The sequence below is a fragment of the Strigops habroptila genome, chromosome 13 (genome assembly GCF_004027225.2).
Source record: "Strigops habroptila isolate Jane chromosome 13, bStrHab1.2.pri, whole genome shotgun sequence".
Taxonomy (NCBI): domain Eukaryota; kingdom Metazoa; phylum Chordata; class Aves; order Psittaciformes; family Psittacidae; genus Strigops; species Strigops habroptila.
This window is the reverse complement of record NC_044289.2, coordinates 1,695,096-1,709,764: the sequence shown is the minus strand read 5'-3', so window position 1 is coordinate 1,709,764 and position 14,669 is coordinate 1,695,096. Positions and strand designations below refer to the sequence as shown.

Sequence of the window (14,669 nt, the reverse complement as noted above, 5' to 3'; positions counted from 1 at the left end):
TTCTCCTGGGACCAGGGAGGAGGTGCAGTGACCTGTGCCCAGGGGTGCTGGCCTGGAGAGCCAGAGACCATGGTCTGATAGGGGCGAAGCAGGGAGGGGCAGAGCAAGGCCACATCCTTCCAGCTGGGAGGAACATGGGACTCCTCTGCCAGCTCCTGGGGACAATCATGTCTCCAGCAGGAGCTGAGGATCCCAGGCTTGTACAGCAGAGGAAAGTCCAGACCCTGCTTCCTCCAGCTCCTTGTGCTGAGCAGTGCTTGGGACCACAGAGCATCCTGCTCCCCCAGCACGCCAGAGCATCCCCAGCACCCCAGAGCACCCTCCCCACACACAGCCCCAGCCTCTCTGGCCTCCCCGCAGCCGTCCCTGCGGCGCTGGCTCCAGCACGGTGCTGTGGTCACTCTGCTCTTGGCCGGAGCAGGGACATGGCTGCCAGGATCCTGGGCACAAAGATCAATGCAGGGAACATTCCCACCAGCTACACTGAGTGAAGGAAAATCCACATGCTCACACTGCCCTTCCTTGTGCTTCCCAGTGCGCCTGCTGCAGCGTGTCCTGGCTCATCCCAAAGGTGCTGCCAAAGCAGCATCATCCATCCATCCCTGCTCCCAGCCGGGCCATGCCCCTTGCTCCTGCTGCCTCAGGTCACTTCCTATTTCACCAAAGCCATGGCCTCCACTTCCCAGGATGCTCAAAGGGCCCCAAATGCAGATGTTAAACCACATTCCCGATGTTCCCACTAACCCATGGAAGCACAGCCAATGTGTCCCAGACAGCCTCGCTGCGCATGGACAGGCTCCAGTAGGGACCAAGCAGCTTCTTAGGAGGGAATGAAATCCCTCAGGCAATTCCTGCTGAGGTGGGAACAGGAGCTGGGCGAGCTCAGGGAGCCCGGAGCATCGTGCTGCTGGTATTGAAGTGCGTTATTCAACCACGTTTCCCTGGGGTGGCACAAACCAACTCAGAGCAGTGGGAGGGATCTGGGAGCATCAAGCCCCAGGTTATCGTGAGCTCAGGAGCAGCAGCAGGACCACGGGCTGGTGGGAGCCCGCTCAGCTCCCCGTGCCCTGCCAGGGCTCCAAACACCCCTCGTGTGCTGCAGGACCAGCTTCTGCCCCCGGCGAGGCTCTGGCTGCGTGACCACAGACCACAGAGCCACCACAGCCACCAGGACCCAGCGCGAGCAGCAATGAGTTACCAACCATGAAGGCAACATTGGGCACCACTGCCCAGAGAAGCTGTGGCTGCCCCATCCCTGGCAGTGTTCAAGGCCAGGTTGGACACAGGGGCTTGGAGCAACCTGCCCTAGTGGAAGGTGTCCCTGCCCGTGGCAGGGGGTTGGAACTGGGTGAGCTTTAAGGTCCCTTCAACCCAAACCAGGCTGGGATTCTGTGATCAGCAGCTGCAGAAGCCTCTTCCCTCCCAGCAGCCGGGCACTGGCGCTGTTTGGCCTCACTGTGAACCCGCATGTCCCGGCTCAACCTGATGAAGCCTGAAGCGGGTCAGTCCCACCCGCCGGCCCCTGCCACGGCCGCTCCCTGCAGCCCTGTGGCAGCGCGAGGGGCTCCTCGTGGCACAGAGCACCCGGACACCGGCGGCAGTTCAGTTGTAGGAATTTATTTTAAATAACCTACAGTTGATTAAAAGGGAATTCATGATAAAAATAGAAGATACTTGTTGAGGAAAGGCGGCAGGAGATGGGCTTCGCACACACACTACGCTAACAATGCCTCTAAGACTAATGATTATAGCAAAAAAAGGTTTCACATTAAAATTCTGCTTTTTAATTTTTTAAAATTTTTTTACACAATTACAAAAGAAAAAAATAAAAGCCCTAAAATCTCGATTTATTTTCCTTTTTTTTTGTGGTGTTTTTTTTTTTTTTTTTGGACCAATGCTCATTTCCCTCGAAATTTATTGACCTGTGAAACGTCTTTTTTACACAATAAAATCTTTCAAGTAAAAGAGGGGAGTGGGGCTTAGAAAAAAAGGGGGGAAATAAAGGACAAACAGTCTGACCAAGCTAAGAAGTAGAGTCATGAAGTGTTCAGAGCGTGTTCAGAACAAAGGGTGACGGGAATGTCCTTTGTTGCCAATGTCACTTGTCCTCAGCCCCCCCACGCGTCCCCACGGCCCTTCCCCCCCGTTCCCAAAGCTACGACTTCTTGAAGAAGAACAAAAATAAAACCCCCCAAAAAACCCCCCACTTTAAATATTTTTAATAGACTTAAAAGAAATAAAAATTCACATTTGAAAAAGGAACACTCGAGTCAAGGGGCCGCCTTCCCGTCGCGCTTTGCTCTGAACACGGGGGCTGGAGGTTTGCAATTCATGTGCCAATGCCACGACTGTTCCAAGTGACGAATTGGGAAGGATTGGGGAATTCCCATGACGATAGTGGCAGCTCTAGGAGGTGCGTTGGGTTCCTTACATTTTGCTTCTTTGTTAAATCCTGGAATGGGGCGGGGGGGGGAAAGGGGGGGGTCAGGAGTCCATTTTCTATTAAAATATAGAAGTTATTGCAAAACCCTAACTGTAAAAACGCACCAATATAACTGGAGTTTGTATACAGTAGCTAAAGAGTCCCACGCGCTCAGTGTGATGGTGAATTTGCCTGGCGGAAGGTTGACAAATCCCCCATCCACTTGCCCTGCCTCCAGAGAAAACCCACCCAGACCAGACAGATAGAATTTGGATCTCTGAAACATTTTAAATAAGTTGTCCATAGGACAACTGGCTCAGCTCCTTTAGGATATTTCCAGGTTATGCTTTCTGCAAGATGTTGGCTGTTGTATCTGATGCTCACTTGCCCCTTTCCTCCCCCTTCCCCAGCATCCAAGGACAAGTAAGGCTCACAGTTTTATCAATCTCCCTAAAAACCAGGCTACTCCCTTTTCCCATAAAATTCAGCTCATTAAAAACAGGTTAAAACTCATAGTCTTCCTCTGCCATGTCGATAGCCCACGCAAACTTCTCCCGTTGGGTTTTGTTATAAATCTTCTCTATAGGAATTCCCCACTTCTTACACCTGCAGGAGAGGAGACGCTGTTAGAGTCACACAGCACAGGCACCAGCACCTTCCGGAGCTCTGCTCATCATAAACACCCCAGCAGAGCACCACCAGCCTCCGGTGTTAGACCCTGCAGCTCTCGCACCCACCACCGCCCCGCACGGCGCTGGTGGTGCCTGCCAGGTCACACGTGCATCAAGAGGCTCTTGTAGCCTCCTGGACCCATCTGAAGATGCAGGGGAAGGCCCTGCATCTGGCAGCACAGGGGCACTGCTCTGCCACAGTCCCTGCCTGCTAACGGGGGGGACAGGACAGAAGTGAAGGGGTGGCTCCTTCCAGCACACCCCAGGCAGATTCTTACCAAGCAACAGAGATCCTGGGATCCAGATAGTTGAGTTTGGAGGTGCCCAAAGCAATCTGCTTGTTCTCCTCCCTATCTGTAGCCTGAACCTCCAGCTTCATCAGTTGCTCCTCAATCCTCTGCACTGCTTTCTTCTTGCTCTCCACTGTCCTAGGGTGGGAAAGAAGCAAATCATTTAATTCCTCTCTGCCCTGCTAGGCTGGAGCTGGCAGCACTGTGGGAACCCCAAGGGATCTGCTCAAGGTAAGCAATGCCACCAGCCACAAGGGGCAGCTGTGTCAGCACAGATGGTGACACAAACCACTCAGCACATGCAATTAAGAACTGACATGTTCCAAGAGGCACAGCAGAAATCCTGAGCAGCAGTTTTGTTTTAAAGGGTCGGAAGCAACAGCCTGAACTGTACTGGTGCTACATCCACTTCAAACCCCTCCCAGCTACCCCACTGCAATAGTCATGCTGTGATCCTGCTCTCAGAGCTCCCTTCGCTCAGCACCCCTGTGGCTATTCTGCAGAGCCCCCCACAGAGTCCATCACCTGCACAGAGATGTGCGTGTGCAACTGTGCTCGTGGCTCCCCATTACAAGAGCAGCGCTGCACACTGGAGCCAGTGCTCTGCCTGCTCCTGGGCAGCAGGGTGGTTGAGCACTGGCTGGTGCTCAGCTCAAAGGGCTGAGACACAGTGGAGATGTCCTGAGGGAGACCATTGCTAGTGACCACATCAGGAGCTGCAGCATCAGACCACCTCAACGTGAAGGCCATTTCTTCACAGAGTGAGGAGGGAACAAGAAAGCCTGAGGAAGCCTTCCCAGATCACAAGCTGGGCAAACAGAATACAGGGTTAAAGACCCATTTGGAGCTGGGAGCATTGCACAGCCTAGTTAACAACAGCCTTACTTTTTAGACTTCTCATCCCTCCGGACCTTGGCATCAGCTTTGGCGCTTTTCAGTTCTCTCCTGGCATCAGCTAACTGCTCCTTCTTGGCATCGATCTAGGAGAGGCAAAACCAGACAGCAGCACTGTGACCAAGCTGCTGACAACGGTGGCAGCATGATCCAGGGAGTGTGTCTGTGACCACGTTCTGCATCTAGCAGTGGTCAGACACACTCCTGCAGGACAATGAGGCCATTTGCCTTTGCAGCAAAGCCTGCTATGGTGAAAGAGCCCCCTCGCAAAACAGGGCCCCACTCATTTCTGAAGACAAGGTGGTGCTGGGAGCTTCCTCACACCACTACAACTAAGCAGGTGAAGGAATTGGCTTGGTCTGGGACTGGTCAACAGCCCCTCCTTGTCTGCCTCCACCGTATCCTGCCAGTAGCAGCTCTCCGAGGGTAACACGGGAGGATGATCCCTGTTCCCCCTGCAGGAATCAGTAATTGCCCCAAACCCTACAGGCTGAAAGCTGTTAAGGCTTCAGGCAGTCCTTCTCCAGTAAGTTCAGGATTCAGGGAGATTTAGCATTTTGCATCCCCTTAAACATCCCCAAGCTCTAAGGTCTAGGGTGAAGGCAGCCATGTTAGGTGTTACAGAAGCAGGGGACACTGCAGTGCCAAACCAAAGTCCTTATTGTGAAGGTTATTCTAAAGCCAGACCAGGAACAGACCTAACCCCTTTGGACCTCATGGCCTTCACCAGAAACAATCTGCAAAGGAAGAGGTCAAGTCAGAGGGGCTTCATGTACCATGTACACAGCCTGCCCTGACAGCAGCCTGGGAGCCACACAGCAGGAGCGGGTGCCCACTGCGTTCTTGAGGGGACCCGAGTCAGAGCTAGAGGCTGCTGCTCTGAAGCTTCAGTGGCAGCAGAACACAGCTATGGCATGAAGGGCACGCACAGAGGGCCTGGTCTTGGTCTTTACAAGGAAAAGACAGCTCCAGACTGGAAGGTGCCCCTTTCAGCTCACTGCTCCTCCCCAGGCAGGCCCAGCTCTGGTGCAGCACTAACCAACTCCTGACAGGGAAAAGCTTCACCGCAGGTGGAAGGAAACGTGACCCCCGAGATGCAGCCCTTGGAGCCCGGCTCCAAGCCAAGAGCTGGCCGGGGGGGGTACCTTGCTCTGCAGGTTCATCATGGACTTCTCGAAGGTCTTCGGTGGAGCCCTCTGATGGTTACACAAAATGGCAACCGCTCTGTTGGCACGGTTGTAGGAGAGGATCTTTGCTGGGATGTTGTCGTCCGCTGCAAAGCACAAGGAAGTGGTGAGCAAGTGGGTCCTGCAGGGCTGCGCAGCCCCAGCCAGGGTCCCACTGACTGCAAGCTCACACTCACTGCAGAACTGCTGGGCCAGGCCCAGCTCTGCACTCTCATCACAGCCAGAGAGCCTGACCACTTCCATCCCTGACTCCTTCTGGGATGGTTTACTCACTAGCAACACCACCACCATTTGCCGTTCAAGAGAGGGGAAGCACTTCCATGGTCAGAGCACAGGACAGCAGGGCCACACTGCTCAAGACCCTGCTGGATCTCACAGATCCAATGTGCCCACTCGGTAAAGCTGTTGAAGTGCTCAACAGAGAGGTTGTGAATGAGCAGACAAGAAACGTGGGGCTGTTGCAGACGCAGCTGCCCTGCTGCCACCTACAGCGCTCTGCAACTAACAGAAAGCAAGAGGTGGGTAAAGAACAGGCACAAAGCAGCAGGCACACCTCGGGGCTGTGCGCCCAGGCCAGCTCTGCCCTGCCCAGTGCTGGGCTGCTCCATTGCCCCACAGGGTTGTGTGGCAGCAGATTTCTGGTCAGACCTCAGCTGTCTGACGTTTGCACTGGAACATATGATGTGCACGAGGAAGTGGTGTAGATGTAAGGCTTGTGGCTAAGGCAAGGAAGCTAGGTCTGTGTGGCAGGATAAGATCTGTTCCCCTCAGTTTCAAGGGCAAGACTTACGATTAGTGAGCTCCTTGAGCTGCTGCTGTAGCGTGATGGAGGCATTGTAAGTACGGAATACCTTGGCTGTCAGTCCCTCCATAAGGTCTTGAAGGTGTTTATTTAAGATACTGGTCTAAGGAAGCAGAAAGGAGATGACAGTTAGCAGTAGAACTGGCCACATTTGTGAAATCTCTGGACATGGCTGACAAAGACATGTAGCTCACAGCTGAGGGATGGTGCACACAGAGCTGACCACAACACAATGGCCACAACATTACTGAAACCACAGGAAAAGTGAACAAAACCCCAACAAGTATTAGATTAGGTATCAAGTAACCACAAGTGGCCAAAGTCTTCTTCAGTGAGGAGGTTTTGGTTCCCAGCAGGTAGAAACATGCCTGTCCCATCCCAGGGAAGGGGCCTGGGCCACCACCGTGCTCCCATAGAGGGAAACGTGCAGATGGGGACAGCATCTGAAAACCTGTCACCTCCCACAATCGTCCCCTCCTGAGCCAGAACCAGCCATGCTCAGCAGGCCCAAAGGCCCCTGCTCCAGGGATCTGCGGGCACAGCACACAACAGGCACCACACTGACACAGCGCCTGCTCTGAGGCCAGCTCTGCAAGAAAACTGCCACTGAAACCACTGCTGGAACAGAGCAGCTCCTATGGCCCCGTGCAGAGCGAGCCTGCTCCTGGTGCTCTACCCCATCCCTCACCATCAACCATGTGCTTACATTGAGGCGGTCAAAGAGATCATCCTCAGGCTGCTTGTTCTCCATGAAGAGCTGAAGATTCTTAAACACCTGCAGGAAAAGCAAAGCGGCAACTTGAGGCGCACGGACCAGACAGCTCTGGGAACCAGGAACACATCAGGAACAACACTGCCAGGAGCCACTTCAGCTGTTTTCAGGAAAAGTGACGATGCTGGATGTTACTTCCCAGCAGGCAAAGACCCATTTTCTCAGTACAACGCTTGTGTTGAAGGCTCCTCCCCAGCAACAGGAGTCCTGAGCATTCAATGCCCTTTATCCTCATCCTTCAGCTCAAGATTGCAGGAGACCTCATTCTGCTCCAGCTTAGCTGCCTGACAGAGACAGGGACCCTGAAGCTACCACCTTTCCCCACCATGACTCCAGCCAGAGACCCCCGAGCCATTTTCCATGGAGTGAAGCTACCAAACCCCAACCCTTCTCACTGCTGCATTAAATGTTTCAGAGTTCCATCCTGAACAAGTCTCTGAGGTAGGGAGAATAATCAAACCAGCTTTGATTACAGAGAGACCACAAACCCCAGCTCTGCATGCTCCAAATCCCCAGACCCAGCTTCTCAACAACACACATTTTTCTACTGCAGACACCTAATATACAAAGATTTCTAGTTCCACAATAATCAATTCCCCATTGTAAGCATTGAAGACACCAAGAGATACCAACACTAATAAATTTAAACAGGAAAAATGTTTTCTTCTTTAAACAAGGAAGTACAAATTCCACTCTATGGCAGCCACAGTTTGGGCTTTTCCAGTTGTTCTGCTTCCCAGAAGCCAACCTTTACTGCCAACTGTCCTTACAACTACCTCAGGGTCATACCTGCGGTATCTAACACACTGTGCTCTCTGCAGAGCTGTGGGCCAGCTGCAAAGCTCCTACACCCAAAGTCTTTTTGGATGGTGCCCTCCAGGTTCACACTGCTGGATGGGGATTTACTCTGGGAGGAGGTCAAGATCACAGCAGATGTGAAACTGGTGAATGACAAAGAAATAAAGGAACCAACACTGCCTAAGAACGACGTCCTGGTTGGCAGATACCCAGGTTCATAGGCGAGAAGTATCAGTGCATCTGCTCTGCGTGCCGTGGAGCACCTGAGATCAAGACCTCAGTGAGGGCTCAGCTCCAACATGAGCAGAACTGTGACAGAGGAGCCAGCACCATGAAAGCCCAAGTCAAACTGCTGCTCCAACAGTGCCACCCAGCACCCTGCTTCAGAACCTCTTATGCTGTTACTTGTCATATGGGCCTGGAGCTCTCCCATCTACAGGGGACAAACCCAACTGAGCTGATCAGAATGAGACCCAAGAAACCCATCTAACAGAGCTGTTAAGAGTTATGTTATGCCAACTCTTGACACTGAGACCACAGGGAAGAGCAGTAAGATTTTAAGTATCTTATCTGCTGGGTTATGTCACACCACCTCGGGGTGTGTGCAGGTCCATCTTCCATGGCACTGCCAATAGAAAGGGAAGGACATTAACTGACTTCTTTTCTGGCTAGGAATCCGACCAGTGATGAAGCATCCTGCTACTGCCATCAAAACTGTGCTGACCACATTACTGCACCATTCAGGCTGTGTGTATGCTGTGGGGGTGCCTTACCCTCTTCTCAACGGGGACTTTGTTGTAGTATCGGATGGAGTCTTTTCCGAGGAAGTCAAACTCAACCACGTATTCCTGGCCATCCAGTTCAGGATGCAGCTTGATGTGTTCTACTCTCAGGGAGCAGCAGCCCACGGTGTCAGCTGTCTCTCCTTCTTCTTTTTCATTACCAGCTCTCAGGGCAAGCTACATTTATATCAAGGCAAGAAAAGTCATAAGCATTTCAAACCATTCCTGCAACGTATAGGCGCTGGAAGCTTTCAGACCCTGCCCTAGGATCAGCAGTGTCCACAGGGGAAGGGAAAGGGAGAAAATGCATTTGAGTGGATTAAATTGACACTTGTAAAAATTCTAATAGAAACCACCTCAATTCTCTTTAAATCTGTTTTAAATAATCCCAAGGCCACATATCTACCAATCTACCAAAGAGAACAAGGGGCAATGGGTTTTAACTTACACAGGGGAGATTCAGGTTAGATCTAAGGCAGAAGCTCTTCCCTGTGAGGGTGCTGAGGCGCTGGCACAGACTTTTCCCAGAGAAGCTGTGGCTGCCCCATCCCTGGCAGTGTTCAAGGCCAGGTTGGACACAGGGGCTTGGAGCAACCTGCTCTAGTGGAAGGTGTCCCTGCCCGTGGCAGGGGGTTGGAACTGGATGAGCTTTAAGGTCCCTCTGGCACAAACCACTCTGGGATTCTGGGATTCTATACCTCATTTTTATTTTAAGAGAAGTTTAAAGCAAGATCTTTTACCAACTTCTGCTCACGAGACAACTCACACTGTGAGACAGTTCTAGTGGAAATCCATTTCAAAACATTTGGTGTGTTAAAATCCAAAGTGACTTCCATGTGAACTGAATCCGATACAAAATCACACAGTTCAGTTGTTCATCTTCTATGATCCTACCTCTGCACTGCACACTGAATAAATACACTTTAACGAGCATACAGGGCACTTGGGGTTCCATACATCACCTAAAGGCTACATCTGGCTGCACTAACAATGTTTAACAGCACTGGACAAACCAATTCCTCATTTATTTTTTTTTTCGGAAAAACCTTCAGTGTTCCTATGAAATCACAATTATTCAAATCTAATTCCCTGGTTTACACCAATTTAGAACAAAACCAGTTAACCCAGTTGGTCACGACAGCACCAGGGCAACAGCTCTCTAGGAACTGGCTTAAAGCAGCTTTAAAAGCATCAAGACAACTGCATTATTATGAAACCTCACAGCAGTGACCTCAAACTGAAGAGGTGACAAAGCAGCAGAAATTCCCAGCCGGAAAACTGAAACAGCTGGAGACAAAAGGTCCACACAAACTTCCCAGTAATCCAACCGGGCAGCTCTGGAACCAGGCTGTGAATTTTGCCTGAACTAAAACAATGCTGCCTGAAATAGCCGCGCTCAGTACAATAGTTCAGTGCTCTGGCTCCCAGGTAAGGGGAAGGAAAAGGAGACGGGAGCCTGCCCACCAGGAAGTCGCAGGATACCCCAGTAACTGGCTCAACTGTGCCTTAGGAACCGCCAGGCAGCATTCCAGCAGGCTGCAAAGGTAAGAGGAGGGTGCTCACTTTGTCGATGAAGTAGAGCGCCACGGCCCGCTGCCGCACTTTCATCTCTTTGGATTTCCAGTCTTCTCGATACTGGTTTCGGATTTTATCTACACACTTCTTCAACCTCCGAGCTGTCTCATACTTCTGCCAGTCCTTCTCACCCTGCAGAGGACATTGGGACACGGGCAGGGTTAGTCAGCGGGCAAAGGCCCAGGTGTGACCCGCAGCTGAAGGCTCTGCAAGCCTGCGTGTGGCAAACGGTCCGACAGGACAAAGCACTGAGACTCTGCTGCTGAACAGCTCGGCTTCGGGCTCTGCTGCCACGCAGCTGTGGGGAATTCTGATTTCCATGATATTAAACGCTTCCATGGAAGCCGCTACAAAGACACAAAAGATATTATGTCTTTCCTGCTTCTCAGCATATAAATGGTTTCCTCTGCTTTATTCGGATGACACTTATGTTCTTTCAGCTATGTAATTAACATCCATAAAATGTAAAAGCAACTTCAACAGTTCATCATCATTATTATATATTTGAGCCATGGCAAAAAGAGGTCATGAATTCACAGGGAACAGAGATTTTTCCCTATACTTGCCAGAGAAACCCCTTGTTTCCAATCCAGGAGAAATTCTCTTCTAAAAACACTTAATGAGAGAAATTTCAATCCTACCCTGATGCTGAAGGCTCATCATCTTCCAACAGGTTTTCATTGCTTCTAAGGAATTGATCCATTGACTGGTTACCTGCTCCCACAGCAGGGTTTGGTTTCCTTCAGTCCTTACAGCCTCCTCAGCCAGCGGCCTGGCCACATCTTTCATTTTACAACTGACCAGTGAGCAGCCCGTGGTTAGAACTTCACCAGCTGATCAGGCCGGGGCAGGCAGGGCCAGACGGAGGTGAAATACCCACCAGAGCAAGTCTGTTCTTGGGTAAATCGCTTCCTTATAGGTTTACACAGGGCAAAGATTCCTACTAGGAATGATGCAATGCTGCTTTTCAGCAGCCGTTCTCCAGATTCCCTCTGCTCTCCTGTGCAGGAACTGTTTTCTTTCTTTTCAAGGGGGATCAGAAGCACACAAACTTTCTATGTTTTGCAACCAGAGGAGGATGAAACGAGCCAGCTTTACCTCCGACCCCTCTCCCAGCCAACAGCTACACTTGCTTCTTGGAGACACGACCAGTAACATTGAATTTAAGTAGATCCTTACCTTAATTCTTGAGCTAGGGTTCAACATGATGTACTTGATAGAGCCTTGGATGTTCTCGGTCCATGACACCAGCCAGGTAACCTTGTTGTCATGCCGGACCTCCTTCCATTTGTGTCCTGGTGGAGGGGGAGGGATCTTGGAATCCCTGCAAAACAGCAAATAACAACTATTTAAAGAGACTTCAACAGCATCACAATGGAGAAAGCAACTAATACCATCACACAAAGAAAGCACAGGGGAAGAAGCCTGAGGCAACTTCACTACTTATTCCACAAGCAGGAAATCAAGTGAATCAAAGTGAAGAGTCAAATCTCAGCAATGTGACTGCCACCGATGTGTGCCTGATGTGTGTAACAGGGAGGAGCACACAGTGCAAGGACCAGCTTTGATCTGAGCACACTGCAAGAGTGTGGACACTTATCAGGACAAGACTGAAGAGAAGCCCAGCAAACCTCAGGCTTCAGCATCGAGGAAGACGAAGTATGGCAGCCTACCTAGGAGAAAATTCCTTTCTGGAAATACCAGCAGGAAAGGCTGGGTAAGCAGATCAAGCTGTAGGTGTGAGGAAGAAAGTATGTTGACAAAGTTCTACGTGAAACCCCTGATAGCCTTGTTCAGTCTTTGCTTGTGTGACTCAGGTTTTTATCCATGTAAGAGTTCAGATAAGCAGCATGTGTGCTGTACATGCTTGAATATCAACCCGTGCAGGGGGTTAAACCAGCAGCTAGCCTATCTAGAAAGCAAAGCCAAGGCGAGAAGCATCCAGTGCTCACTTGCTGCAGTTAATGATGATGTCTTCTGGCATGATGCGTCTCTTCAACATGCCCATTTTGGGATGGTTCCCACGACCTCGGAAGAGACCTGGGGGTTCAATCTTAAAGTTGGCAATCCTCTCCTTGTGGTTGTCCATCACACAGTAACCATATTCCTTCAGTAGCCGCTCATTCTCCTCTTTGATTTTCTGAAAGAAGCCAAAAGCAAAGATGACCTGGTGTATCCAGCACCACATGCATCTCTACATGCCAACACTAATGCTGAAGACCCAACTCAAAAGCAGATCCCCATCATGCTAAGTGCTGTATCAACACCCAGAGCAGCAGACTGTCCAGAAAAGCATTCATAAAATGCAAGCAGCACAAGCAAACTGGGAAACGGGAAAGAATATGGAAAAACTCTCTTAAAACTTGTATTTGAGAGAAACAGATCAGGGCTGGCGCAGACAGCTACAATTCTGCCCCAGTAGAGGCATGTACCTCTATCCACATATCCCAGCTACAAGGGCAGCCCCAGCACCGTACTGCTGCTTTATAGGCTCTATTCAGCATTTGACACCCACTGGACTTTACATCTTGTTGTTTATGTGCAAAACCTCAGACTTGAGTGTCTGAACTCGGCATCGGAAGGCAGGCAGAGGAATGTCTCCAGTCTGCCGCGTCTCCAGCCTCTGTCAGCAACTGGGCTCGCAAGCAGAACACAGGCTCCCAAGTAAAAATGTGCTGAGATTTCAGTGCATAGCTCTGTGCTTGAACTCTGACTATACACAGAGAAACAGAAACATTGCAGCTCAGATAAAACATCTGACCCACACACACCACCGGGGCGCCAGGCTAAGAACCAGAGACAGAAAGCCACTGCTGCTTTCTCACAGCAACTACCACAGACAGCAACTGAGAAGGGCTCACCCCCTGTTTATCAAATGCAAGCAGCAGTAAGACATGGGCTCTCTATTTTGGTGGGACCCCTCTGACCCCAAAGGCTGTAATTCCAAGCTACCAAACCCCTTGCTCAAAGGACAATGATTACAGCGTTGCAAAAGAGAACTTGGGGCAAGTTTCCAACTTCCATTGCAGGAAATCTCAGTCATTTCATTCTCTCCCCACGAGACACTGTGACTGGGAAATAAAGTTTATTCTTACTCAGAAAACTGCATTACCTGATAATTAAGATTTGTTCTCTCATTTTAATCACTAATATCATTGCTGCATCCCCTCCACCATCCCCAATTCCATCCTCCAGACTCAAGATGCTTCTAAAATGAAAATCTATCCGTAACCGAGTGCCCACTGCTCACTGCTGGCCAGGGACCAAGGCTCCCATGGAGGCAGCACCACTCATTCTCTTGATGAGGAGCCTTAGCCCTATCAGTATCATTTTAAGTTAGGATGAAGATTCAGCTGTGAACACTGTGCTTTGCCCTACCTGAGCTGCACAATAACAACTACGGCAGTTCATATGAAAGCTGGTGAACACTGACTTACAGACAGCAAGGCAGGCAGAGGAACGATTACACAAAGATGTTTACAAGCCAGCTAAGAAGCAAGATGTCTCCTAGAATTCCCTCTGATACCTGTTTCTCCTCCTTGGACATCTGTTTCCTAGCTTCCGTCTGAGCTTTGAAATACTGGCTCATGTGGGTGAAGTCACACTTGCTGAGGCTGGTGATAGTGCTCTTCTCTTCAGGGGTCATTTCCTTGCAGAAAGAAAGCAGCACGTTCAGTTTTCATACACAGTAAGGTTTTATGTATGGTAGAACTTACCCTAAAGACAGGTTCTCCCAATAAACCCCCAAATTCCTGCACATGCTCCCTCCAGCTGAGGTCAAAGAGAGAAGCACAGGAACCCAAGCATGTGGAGTGCTGCTCCTGCAGCACTCTGATCTCTGCAAGCGCTGGGCAATGCTGCACTCCCTCCCAAAGTGCTCACACCGAATAGTGGCTGGGACCATTGAGGCACAGGGAGACAAATCCAGTGATCCACCCAGGAAAACTGCACCAACTGATCTCGAGGTTTGACCTCACGGCGGATGACTGAGGTGAAGTTCTGGGGTTTAAGTCTTTGGATGGGGTTTCCTTCGAATATAAAGCTGGCTCTTCAACCAGGTACGTGACACATCAGTTACACCCTACCATGCTATATAGAACAAGCAAATTGGGTTGGGAGAAGTCTGACTTGGTTGGTTTGGAAAGTATTTATGACATGGTCCTTGTGGTGAAACTAGAGATGAACTGAAAACTCACAGTTATGATCTGAGACAGCTTTTAGCTGCCTCCAGTAAACCTTCTCGTGCATGGAACACTCGTCCCTTTTCCCTGCCCGGTGCCGAGGGGACGCTGGCCATGCAGAGCCACTGCCCCAGGACTATGTGCATACCTTCCTCCAGTCTTTGAAGAAGTTTTTCCTGAAGATTTCCTTTGTAGTGTACTCATGATCAAGCATTTTTGCAAAGAATGTGGCAACTTCTTCTGCTTTGGTACTCAGCTTCATGACTTTACCTACAAAGAAAGAAAAGATTTCCAT

General features: G+C 50.4%; 1 protein-coding gene across 3 annotated transcripts in view; it reads right to left on the bottom strand.

The window, feature by feature from the left end:
• Nucleotides 1–1,597: 1,597 nt before the first annotated feature.
• The window catches only part of TOP1 (DNA topoisomerase I), a 68,521-nt gene continuing 55,449 nt past the window's right edge, over nt 1,598–14,669 (bottom strand). Inside the window, exons 10-21 of one of the 3 annotated variants that reach the window (XM_030502526.1) lie at nt 14,523–14,644; nt 13,720–13,842; nt 12,146–12,333; nt 11,373–11,517; nt 10,182–10,325; nt 8,610–8,795; nt 6,973–7,041; nt 6,255–6,369; nt 5,423–5,550; nt 4,269–4,363; nt 3,372–3,521; nt 1,598–3,028 (exon numbers count right to left, since the gene is read on the bottom strand). In XM_030502526.1, the coding sequence (XP_030358386.1) occupies nt 2,926–3,028; nt 3,372–3,521; nt 4,269–4,363; nt 5,423–5,550; nt 6,255–6,369; nt 6,973–7,041; nt 8,610–8,795; nt 10,182–10,325; nt 11,373–11,517; nt 12,146–12,333; nt 13,720–13,842; nt 14,523–14,644 (1,568 nt within the window). In that variant the 3' untranslated portion in view covers nt 1,598–2,925. The remainder of the gene's footprint in view (nt 3,029–3,371; nt 3,522–4,268; nt 4,364–5,422; nt 5,551–6,254; nt 6,370–6,972; nt 7,042–8,609; nt 8,796–10,181; nt 10,326–11,372; nt 11,518–12,145; nt 12,334–13,719; nt 13,843–14,522; nt 14,645–14,669) is intronic. The other 2 variants (XR_003993915.1, XM_030502527.1) reach the window with 2 other exon arrangements.